Raw genomic sequence first — 11,890 nt, 5'->3', positions numbered from 1 at the left:
GTCACCCATGATCCCATGGTGCTGCAGAGCAGGAGGCAGCCCACGATGGGGAAGCCCAGACCCACCTGGGCTCAGAACAACCGCCTGGCAGTGCCCTGCCTTTTTCCACAGGCATGTCCACTTTCCTTTCCAGCATCTGCGACAGAGACAAAAGCTGTTCAACAGCAAGATCAGGTTATTTTCTTGCTGAGCTCTCAGGATAAGCACAAGCAAGAAGCTCTCTCCAGAATAAATTCTTGAGAAGAAACGTGCATAATCAAACCATCTTCTCTACAAGCGAGAGATGTAAGTGTATAAACAAAAGGCTGCTATATGAAATCCATCTATTTAAAATACTGTTTATTTGTGATTTAACATTAATTAGCATTACATCTATGAGCAATTTCAGATAACATTTATATATTTTCCACAGGACACAAGAGTTGGCTGGCTCATTCTTTATGCCAAAGCAAGTAAATAGAGGCATTAGCAAAAGGTGCAAATAGTTCACGGTTGCATTTTAAAAAATATTTATGCACATTGCATTCATTTAGATATATTTTTAAAAAAGTTATGAAAAGCGTAGTTCACAGGTTACTGTTTCTACATATGTTGTAATACAACACAAATAATGTAGAACATAAAAAACAAAGTAAGCAACTGAAAGTTTCCACTATGATTAAAAACACTGATTCCAGTATTTAGTGACAGCTAGAAAATTGTTTCCAGGATCCATTCCAACATTGCATTATCACACTTACACGGTCAAAGCTAACCAGCCCCCGAACATGCTATAATCAACATTTTTGCATGCCAAACCACTCTCCAGCCATATTTAACAATTATATATTGTATAATATTTCAACCGGTAATTTGGGAATCACATGGATCTTAAAGATGTACTTCCTATTGCGATGACTGATTTACAGACATTTGACACAGCGAAGAAACCCCTATGTTAATTTTTATGTTTAGTTTGTATTTACAATACAGTAAAAGTACTAAAATGACAATACAAGTAAAAATGAGTAAGTGGCAGTACCACCCTTACCCATGGCACTAGGCTCTGATTTGCTCTGGGTTCATCCAAAGGACAACACAGATTCACGAGACTCTTTTACAATATGAATGAAACTCAAGAAAAAACCCAAAGTGTTGCACTCTGCATGAATCCATACAAATTATTTAAAACATCTAATATGGAAATGTCACTCTGCTGATTTAATAAAAATATCCCGCAATCCATATCATATATTTAAAAAAAATAATCACCGAGCTTTTACTTTCTTTGTCTCCTCCTATTTCCCTACTATTTCACTTTCCCTTTTAACATTTTTGTTTCCTTCATTTGGTTATGTTAAGAGATTATTTTTCTTCATTCATTAGCAATACCATGAGAGATAAAAAGAACAACCCACAAGTAATTTTTAAACATGAATCCAGTTCAATTTTATATGCTTTTATCCTTTGATTTTGAAGTCCCTGGATTCCTGAATTATATTTAAGTATACTCTAAACCAAGCATTCTTAAATACACTCTAACTATGAAATGCTTGGTTCACATGCTTATAATACCTTTATACTGAATGGTATACAAACATTTGAACATATAAAATCTTCTTTTTGTTTTGCCAGTTAAACTAAATTATCAATGTTAAGTGTATAAAATCCCCCTTCTTGAAAAATAAGGGTTTCCCCCACCCCAACTGATAGAATAAAAAAGAAGTCTTCAAAAATTATATTTCACTAAAATGAAATATTTGGCAAAAAAGTTATTGAATAATGGAATTCTTTAGACATTTTGTATAATTCCAAATAAACTTTCTCTTACACAGTTTTTCCCCTAGTATTATGTGCCAGTGTATAATATTTCTATATGAGCTAATCTTAAAAAAGATGTAAAGGTGTGCTGTTAATATGTACCCACTCAAACAGGGGTACAGAAACATAAAATATATGGTCAAAAACCACAATACAAAAATGTATGATCTGGTTCCCAAATGAGACAGCAGTTTTAAAAAGTCATATGATCACTCAACAGTAACTTTAATAAAGACTTTAACTGTACTGAAAATTTTAAGGTCTGCAAAATACTCCAAGCAGAACTTGCTGCTGCATACTGTGATGGTGTTTGACCTTGCTATGATGGTAATTGAGCACCTGCCAGTGTAGTTCTACATGAAACTAATCAATGTTTCCAACCCTCATAGCAATTTTGGACACAGCTAAGTGAGAGATGAATTAATTTGCAATTAACACGAAAGGTTTTTTTTTTGTCTCTTTGTTTGGTTTCTTTAAAGCAAAACCTCTTCCAGTTTCTACTTGTTTAGGTTAAAAGTCCAGTTACTGCACACCCCTAACACTACGCTGTTAATGGTGAACTGAAACGTTTAAAATGTGCAATGTCTCCAAACAACAGAACTGCACTTACGCTTCCACCTTCTCCTTCTTTTTACTCTTTTTCAGGAAGGATGGGGTGCGGAATTTCTTCTTCTTCTTCGAAGGGGATTTGGAAGGTGACCCTTCAGGGGACAGGGCCTCTTCTATCTTTTCAGAGCCTTTAATGGTAATCTCTACGCTCTCCACAGTACTCATGGTTAACTGACTGACCCTCTTGGTGAGATCTTCTTCCACGTCGTGGGCATCTTCCTTCCCGTTCACCACCACAACTGGCATCTCCACAGATATGAGGTTGGCATTCTGGGTGTAGAAATCCTCATGATTTTCTGAAAGAGCAAATGATTTTGCAATTATTTATGTAGACTCTCATGCAAAAAAACCCAGTATTGAGACAAAGCCTGCGAGTCAGGACTGTGATCCAAAGAATGAAACCCGAAGTGCTTAGATGTGTTTTTTTTCCCTTTATCCACACTCTTAGTTGCTGTAAGCAGACAACACAGTGAAAATGTCATTAAAGGAAAATGAGATAAAAATCTAACTTTATCTCTGCCAAGTGCATGCACAGCTCAAGCTGTATAGAGTATGTACAAATACAGTCTACACAGCACACATAGTCTCAAGCACAGTCAGAATTACACTTTACTGCAAGAGACTGATATACAAAAACACAGCCATTCCATACAGAAGGCATTGGAGAACTTGCCTTTTAAAATGCCTACTTAGACTTCTGGAGAAGTCTTAAGCAAAAAAACTAATCTTAACATTTTCAGTAAAATAGAAGTATAATATCTATTTGCTCCACCTGGTTAATATCTAGGTTTCAGCATGCCCTTAGTTGTTTTCTGGTTGTGAGAATTAGGTAGTAGAAAAAAATTGGGAAATATTGTTTTCTGGACAGAGCACCACCCAAACTTTGAAGAAGAGGGCTCCTTTTGACTCAGTTGACTTCATGCAAGTGTAAAAATGCAGCAGAAGAGTGGAGAACCTGGGTTATTGGAGCCCTTGGCATTGTACAGAAATTGCATGGAATACCTTCTAATCTTTCTGGGACATTTTGCGGGGATTGAGTTTGTGACTGAATTTGTGATACAGAGGAACCGTCATCTGAGAATAACTCCTGTTCAGCATCTGCAGGACAAGATGTGAGTTAGTAGCCAAGCAAAAGTGAAAATCAAGCAAGAGTGTCAGTGCTGGTGCTACAAGATTTACAGCTCTGCTACAGCTTCGTGTTGCTCATGCTCACAGCAGCACAAAGTTACAATACACCGTTGAAACTCTAAAGAATTAGGGAATTACTTGTTTTATCTGCTAAAAATCAGTATATATTAGTTCTTTATCAGAAAGCATTAACAAAGGTGGCAAGGCTGCATTCCAAGTAGCATGGCCCATGGTTTTATCTAGCCCTAAGTCACAGTCTGCCCGTACAATAAGCTATTATACTATGTCCTGAGTGTGACATATGGCAAAGTTGTTCTATTACACAGTATTAGTGAAGAAGAATTCACAGTAAGTGCTACCATTAAAAATTAAAATCAACCCTGAATTAGCAATTCTCTATGGAATAGTAGTATTGGAAGAAGATGTGAAAAGTGAAAGTAGATGAGACTTGCACACTGGAAGAACAGAAGTAAAATTAAAGAAGCCAGGGCCAAACATCTCAGTAAACTTTCGCTTGGTTGGGCACAGACTTGAGCAACTTGATCTAACTTTAGCATCATCTCTGAGGAGAAGTTGGATTAAGATGACCTTCATGGACGCTCCCACCTTCAGTTATTCTATATTCTGACACAAAAATTCATCATGCTAACTTGTGTTTTTGTCAACCCCATTTCTGTGCAAACCTTTCATTGCTTTAATTTCAGCACTAACTAAAGTAAAAGAACAAACCACATGTAACAAAAGAATTCTACCACCTCAAGGAATGATTCGTTCTAAACTAGCTGCCAACAGTATACACTAATAATTAACATGCACACAACTTTTACAGTAGATATTTTCAAGCTTATTATTAAAATGTAAACCCCAACAATTCAATCCACACTGCTGACCTTCCAACCCCTGCTGCTTGCGCTCAATGGTTTTCTTGTACTCCTCCAGTTCCTTTTCGGTGAGGTGGCTGAATGGGTTGGGTGGTGCCGGTGGCGCGTGCTCGTCATCAAACTGCATTGGCTGGGCAAGGGAAAGCCACAGAATTTAACAGTTACACAATAAGAAGCAACAAGCAAAACGTGCAGGGCTAATGTATCTTCTTTTTTTTAGCCAAAGTTTGTTGACAAAGTTTTGGCAGGGAATACAGAATTAAAACATCGATGTACTAACTGTTGGATAGCTGGAAACTCCTGGACGTATAGAATTCCAATTCCAATTCATCAAAATTTCTTGGATAACCTTATTAGGGATACCTATACTGTTTGGAAGTATATTCTATTCAAGAAAAGGTTAATATGGGCAGGTAAGAAACTGGCAACCCTCTCTCCCAATAAGAAGCCTGTTTCTAATGAAAGCTGTCTTCTACATGGTCACATCCCACCTTTTAAACTCAGCTATTTCTGGGACTCAATTGTTACCTTAAGCATCACTTCCACAGGCTAATGAAGGCTATTTTTGGCCCATGCATTCTAAAGTTCTTCCTCTCTCACTTAAATGATCTTACACAAGGATCCTGCTTCATTAATATTAATGGCAGCAGACTAAACATGCATATCTCAATTTGAAACTAACATTTTAAACCTTTAAAATGAAACATGAATAAGATGTATCAGAGCTCTAAAACTGGCATTAAAATAATCAGTTCTAACAAGACACTTAGAATGAAAATGGGCCAAGCAGACATTTGAAAAACAGGCAGCCAAATAACCTGAACAGCTGTAAATTAGTTAATTATGTTGTACTCACTGAACTCGGCTTTTTATCCACAACAATCCCTGCAAGCAGCTGAGACTGAGGTCCTGCTGTCTTTAGGTCATATCGGTTTTGCTCCCTTATCTATAGAGAGAAACCAGGTTAGAAAGAGATATTTCTCTTTAACAAATCCTATGCCCATCAGCTTTGCAAAGCCACTAACACAGGCGGCAGCGAGTGGCTGGAGGATCAACCTGTATGCTGCTGCACCTAAAAATTAAGAACTCTTCTTCCACCTCAAAATACACAGCATATGTTGTTTAGCTCTTTCAGTATTCCCAAATGTTCACCCTAGTCCCAATTCCTGCACTTCATGTAAGCCAACATTTAGAAATAAGCTCCCAGGAATAGTCCCTGAACCTGTCCTCTCCACCTCACACATCAGCTATTGGAGAAAACTGTGATCACAAAGGTTGGTGAAGTTTTTCCTTCTGTGAATAGTTTATTTTTTCCTTAAACTAACAGCCCTAGCTTCTAATTGTCAGTGCTTATGAGACTGACCGATCAGATATAAATATCAATACAGATCATATAAAAAAAATCCTACAGCAGAAACTTAGGAATAAACTCTCTATGAACAAGTGACATGCATGAATTTAAAAATAATCGCCTGGGACATGTATTATTAATCTCTAGATGATTAGAGGGTGCCTTTCCAGTTCTGAGGAAGGGAGTTACTCCTTCCAACTCCACTTCAGTCCCCAAGGACACTGATATAGTGCTTTCCAAGAAGGAAAAAAAAATACGCAATCAACTGAAAAAATTCCTGAATATCTGTTAATATAGTTATGCTGAGGGCGGAATATTTGGTCAGTCTGATAATCAGTGTCTTTCATGCTGGAAGGGAAAAGCAGAAAGATATTTCTGTTTACAGAGAGGTCCAACAATAATCTCTCATTTTCTTTTTTTTACTGCCATTAGAAATTCCAGCTTAACAAGCACTAGGCAAATTAAAACAGAACAGAGCAAGATTAGAGTCTGAGATTGAATCATGCTGCAGATGACGCACAGCAATTCGGTTCATGCTGACACCTGACTACCTACTAAATAAAATGCTAAATAACAGGGACTACCATTTCCAATCTATTATTTTCAGAGTTAATACTCATCCTTCATCAGACTATTGCACTCAAAATTTAAATATATAAATACTGCATACATATCTACAGACTTTATGTATATCACACATTTAAATACATGTTTTTGATGCCAAAAATCACATATAGCATAAGAACTCTTAATGAAATCAAAACATTTGAAAATGTTATTTTACTGCTCTGCTGAATCATTACTTCAACACATATTTTTATTTGGAAATGTTAGAATTTTCAGTTTATTACACTTCTTTTACCTTATTTCTCTTTTCCAACACTTCACTTGGGTTTGTGTTTAGGGGTACAAATTGGTTTGGATCTTCAATTTTGATTGGCGTCCCTCCACTAGTCTTGGAGGAGTCATCAGCTTTCATCCACTTAAGGGGGGGGGGGGGGGGAAAGACATTAAAAAACCCAGTATTATTGGAAATGAACAATTCTCTGTGGTGTCTTACTGTTAAAGAAGAGGTATCAAGAAAGGACTTTCTGACTTTATTCTCAATTCCACATGATACCTAAAAAATAATCCCAACCCCTTACATGTTTGTGTGTTTTCCCAAGAGGATTTAAGTTGCCTTGAACAAGATTACTTTTTGTAAACATTGACATACATTCCTGAAAAATGCAGTGTTAGCTGTGTGCTAATGATGCTGTATTTAGAAAAGATCACACTTTCTAGTAACTGGCACGTAGATCCAGAGCCCTTGTTCATGCAATCGACTTCTACCTCTGCTGACCACACATTGACTAGATTTTTCCCTTCTCAAGCAGGGTTCTGAGGGTGTTTTTCCCAAACTCAAGTTTAGAAACCTGCCAGCAGGAGGAGCTGATGCTTTTACAGCTGTACTGTGTGACTGGGAGTAGCTGAACAGCAATAACACGCTCTTGTAGTCCCACGAGGGCCACCTCTCTGCAGGCTGGAAACTAAGTGTAAGCATCCTGCCGAGCTGCAGGAGGGGGAAAATCTTTATCATCATTAAAAGCCTGTAGCATGAACAGACCTTTCGAAAGCTGTTTTCAGTAAGCTCACAAATAGAAAAGGGGCAGCTAGAGATGAATTAGAGCTCGTGTCTCCCTCATGTAAAAAAAGAACAACCCACGGGTGACTTAAAACCTTACTATATTTGGTGCATAACTAATAGCACAAGAAGATCTGGTAGAAAAACTGTTTTCAGCTTCAGGAATAAGAAGAGATGGTTAGAACTGCAAAATCATGGTTAAATTTTATCATAAACTGTTACTCTTGCAGTCAACCCCTCTCTCCCCAAACAAAGGAGACCCTCAGTACCAATGTCATTAAGTCTCCGAAAAGCCTGTTTTAATTAGCTCAATAAACTTATTTGCTAATCCTGTTTAAGATTTCCTCATATAAACTGTGCATAACTTACTTTCAAGTAGGGCAAAATCTAAGTGAGTGCCCAACGTATCAACCTACCGTGATCTTAGTCCTGGGACTTGCTTCCCCATTCCAGGACTCCTCAGGCACATTAACTTTCAAGTATGTGTTTGGAGAGTTCAGCCATCTTGTCTTCTCTCTCTGTTGCCTCTGTGCAAGGAATTTCAGGGGGGAAAGTGGGACTGTATCATCTTCAAAGGAAAAGGCAGTCACAGTGGCTGGGATCTCGACATCACTCTTATGTCTAGGTTTTTCCCTGACTAATGGTTGCCTATAGGCATAGCCAGTTCTGTATCCCTGTGGAGGAGGAAAATAAGAAAAGAATGTTTAAACATATAAAATACAACTTTTTACTATTAAACTACTATATATTTGTAAGATGGTGGGACAAAATTGAAGCTCAAAGCATGATAAATTCTTACTAAAACAGAATACTGCTGTCAGAAACAGTATGACAAATTAAACTTCACATAATGAAGAGATTTTCTACCTCTTACATTTACTCTGTCTTCATTTTAGAACTCACAGAGAAACCAGAAAAAACTGTTTGCTTTGACAGAAGTTACTCCTACACTCAAAAGTTTACAGGACTATATGGATACCACCATCAACATGCTCTCACCAGGTTGTCCAGCATCCTCATGAGAGCTTCAAATTCTTGCTCCCCAACTTTCCATTTTTGTTGTGAAGCCATATTAACTCCACCTCCTCCCATTGCTGCCACGGCGTGGGTGGAAGGCTTGAACTTCTGCAGATCCAGTAGTAGGAGATTGTCTATCCCACCTGCTCCAGCTAGTGCATGAACCTGCAGACATCATGGAGGATATTTGATTTGTGAAAAGGCTTCTGTATTCTCTGCTTTTCTGAATTTGCAGCAGAAGCTTGCTTAAATACATGCTGCAGTTATTTCTCAGGCTAGTTTTCTACTGTCCAAAAGATGTATTAAAATACACAGCAAGTGACTGTTACAGAAAGCATTATGCCATCTACTAATAACTGCACTTTAAAAGGAGTAGATTCAAACACTTGATTTCAGAGTACTTTAAAAAAACGTTTCTGCATCACAAGATTAAAAATGTTAAATTAAAATTGTTAAAAATAGAAAATTTTTCTAGCTGTTTCAAAATGAAATAGTGACTGAACTCAAAATACATGGCAGGGAAGGGCAAGGAAGGAAAGGAGTGGGAGCCTGCCATTTGCACATCCAAATGCCTCTTTGGGAGAACAGGATCACTGGGGAACAAGCACAAAGTGACAAAGTTTCTGGAGATGGACTTAAAAGTTATGAAAGGTGAGAACACTTTCAGTGGTCTCTTTTCACAGGCTATAGGTAACATCTGGATACCTAACTAGGTAGCTAAAGTTAGACAAAATGGAAACAACTGAATTAGTGATTCAAGTTATTTTTAAATGTGCCACCCTCTACCATTGGTCTAAAGACCTCCTTTTAATTTGGTTTCACAAATCTGTGATCACAGAGAGATGCTTCTTTTCAGCTTCAATAAAGGATCTGGCTCTCAAGAGATCTTAAATCACACTTCCCCATGCAGTGAGTACCAGCAAATGTATCATCTGACAGATTCCCTGCATGAGGCTCACTCTGCACAGCATGGAACAAAACCTTCTGTACCCTTCAGAGCGTAACACCACGGAGACTGTGTCAGAGTTCCTAGAATGAGTATTTGTGCCATTCCCTCACTGATTCCCTGATTATTCCAGTCTTTCTGACTTTGTCCTGGTAAACAGGATTACTAGATTCCACAACCCCAAAATTGTGTAATGTTAGAGATCTTCCCATCTGGGATGTAATCTGTAACTCTGCAGCACAAGTGTTTGAAATTAAACAGATAAATTCTCTCTCACCTGAGTTTCACAGGCCAGTTGCACATTGAAAATATAGTGGAATGCTTCTTCCAGTGTCTCTCCTAGGGCTACCACACCATGGTTTCTCAAGACTAATACCTAGTAAATGAAGACACTAATGTTAAATGGTAGAAACTGGAGCAGGGCATGAAAATTGTTTATGAAGAGCACGAATGAGGCTGAATACCTTGCAACTGGGTCCAAGAACTTTTTGAAGCTGAATTCTCTCTTCCTGTTCATCAAGAGATCCCTGGTAGTCATAATAAGCAACATCTCCCAGAATCAGAGCCTCTTGTGATATGGGAAGGATGCCACACTTCATAGAAGAAACCTGTTTCGTGAAAATGAAATGCTGATAACTAGGAAATTTGAAACTCTTAAAACTCACATCCCAACCACCCAAGCCTTAGCAGGGTGCACTTTTTATCTTTGCTGGAAGAGAGGCAAACTCTGTAATGAAAGCTTAGAAACAATCTCCCCCATACCAGTCTAATTTGCAATAGGGTGACAGAGGTGCTGCTACTCAACCTAGGGACAGATTAACTAGAGCAAAAGACAATTTTTTCCAACTAAGTTAATTTTTGCGAATTTTATCCATGTTTAATTCTCATCTTACTTAATGGTTTGTTCTTCTTTCCCACACTTATGACTTCAAAAAGCTAGTAAAAACGAAATTAATCATTCCTTTTTATTTTGTCTGTAGGCAAGGAGCATTTCTAGATAAAATAATAAGAATTTAGTTATTTCAAACCAATTCTTTCAGGCCTCCTTACATTTACTATACAGACCATTTAAAGTTTATGTTAACTATAACATTTAAATAGCGAGGTAAATTCAAACTAAGCGTAACTACTAATTAAACCACTTAAAAATGGAGCTGCATAATGCAATTGATGATGATTTATACAGCACATTATATTATCTAGGATGCTATAAATGAAGCCTCTGTAAACTATTTGCTTTACAACCGCCTCAACCTGAGTATAACAATCTCTGAGCATCAGTTTATTCTGGTCCCATTCCACTGCGGTGGCTCAGCCCTCTCTCTTTCTTTTTGATAACCTCACACTTTTATTTACCAGTGCAGAGTCGACATTAAAACAAAAACGAAACTGCTGTGAGCAGAAATATGCCCTATGTTCATGAGGTAAAGCTGTTTTCTTTCAGTCAGTGCCAGAAGGAAGACTTACAGCAGCTGTGGCAGGGGTGTGTATGTGTATGACACATCTGACGTCGGGGCGCGTGGAGTAGATGGCCACGTGTGGACTGAAGCCTACACTGTCAATACTGAGAGCTGTGCTTCCCTGGTCCACTACATCTCCTAGGATGTTCACTTTAACCTGAAAAAGGCAAAGAAACACATGATATTCAAAAGTTTTGAGACAACTTCAGTTATCTAGAAAATACCCTTCCTTTCTTATTTAGCACCAAATTTCCCCACACATATTGAGGGCTCAGAGCGTGAAAAAAAGTAGGAGAGCAGCCATGAATCTGTGTGTCAATAAACCACCCTGCTGTACAAGCCCTTGACAGTTGTTGGAAGTTCAGCCATGGAAGAAGTAAGAGTAAGACTCTGATACAACATATATTCTGCTTCAGTCTAGCTGACCTTTCCCTGTTTCTCACTTTTAAAAATGCATTTCATTAACATTTCCTACATTTTTAATAAAAAGATAATTCAGAAATTTCCAGTAAGAGCATTCAATGCACAAGGAATTTCCAGATTCGTGAGAACATTAAAATAGTAATTTCTGGATCAACAACAAACTACAGCAGGGTTATATCTCATTTTGGTTCTGTGTTTGCTATGTAAAACTATCAATCTTATTTTGGTACCCCTTTCACCTCGAGGCAGTTTCTTTACAGATATGCACTGACATGAAGAGCATATGGCAAGTTCTGCACCAAAAGATGTGTGATTTAGCACATTTACCTAAGTGATTTACCACTGCCTAAATACCAGCTTGTTACTTCACCCAGCTCATTTGTTTGGCCTGGGGAGGATTATTCGACTTTATCTCCTCACTTTTAAAGGTAAGAGCTGATTGTGATAACACTACTCCTACAGAGTAATTTCACATGTATTACCACACTGCCAGGTCATAAAAGGCTGCAGCTACACTGAGGCTACTGATGAGCTTCATCAGACAGGAAAACAAAACTTTGCTGCTCCTCACTGAAGCTGAGGACAAAGAAACAGAAAGTAAAGCTAAACCCAGGAAGAAACACTGACAACAAAGGGTGCTATTATCTGAGC

General features: G+C 38.0%; 1 protein-coding gene across 2 annotated transcripts in view; it reads right to left on the bottom strand.

Annotated features, from left to right (window-relative positions):
- Window positions 1-322: 322 nt before the first annotated feature.
- ADD3 (adducin 3) overlaps window positions 323-11,890 on the bottom strand; it is a 92,963-nt gene continuing 81,395 nt past the window's right edge. Inside the window, exons 7-16 of one of the 2 annotated variants that reach the window (XM_082286606.1) lie at window positions 10,824-10,973; window positions 9,821-9,964; window positions 9,634-9,732; window positions 8,393-8,575; window positions 7,810-8,067; window positions 6,632-6,751; window positions 5,275-5,364; window positions 4,428-4,548; window positions 3,412-3,507; window positions 323-2,705 (exon numbers count right to left, since the gene is read on the bottom strand). In XM_082286606.1, the coding sequence (XP_082142732.1) occupies window positions 2,407-2,705; window positions 3,412-3,507; window positions 4,428-4,548; window positions 5,275-5,364; window positions 6,632-6,751; window positions 7,810-8,067; window positions 8,393-8,575; window positions 9,634-9,732; window positions 9,821-9,964; window positions 10,824-10,973 (1,560 nt within the window). In that variant the 3' untranslated portion in view covers window positions 323-2,406. The remainder of the gene's footprint in view (window positions 2,706-3,411; window positions 3,508-4,427; window positions 4,549-5,274; window positions 5,365-6,631; window positions 6,752-7,809; window positions 8,068-8,392; window positions 8,576-9,633; window positions 9,733-9,820; window positions 9,965-10,823; window positions 10,974-11,890) is intronic. The other variant, XM_082286605.1, reaches the window with a different exon arrangement.

The sequence above is a fragment of the Coloeus monedula genome, assembly GCF_965178545.1.
Source record: "Coloeus monedula genome assembly, chromosome: 8".
Lineage (NCBI taxonomy): Eukaryota > Metazoa > Chordata > Aves > Passeriformes > Corvidae > Coloeus > Coloeus monedula.
This window is presented reverse-complemented; position numbering and strand designations above follow the sequence as displayed.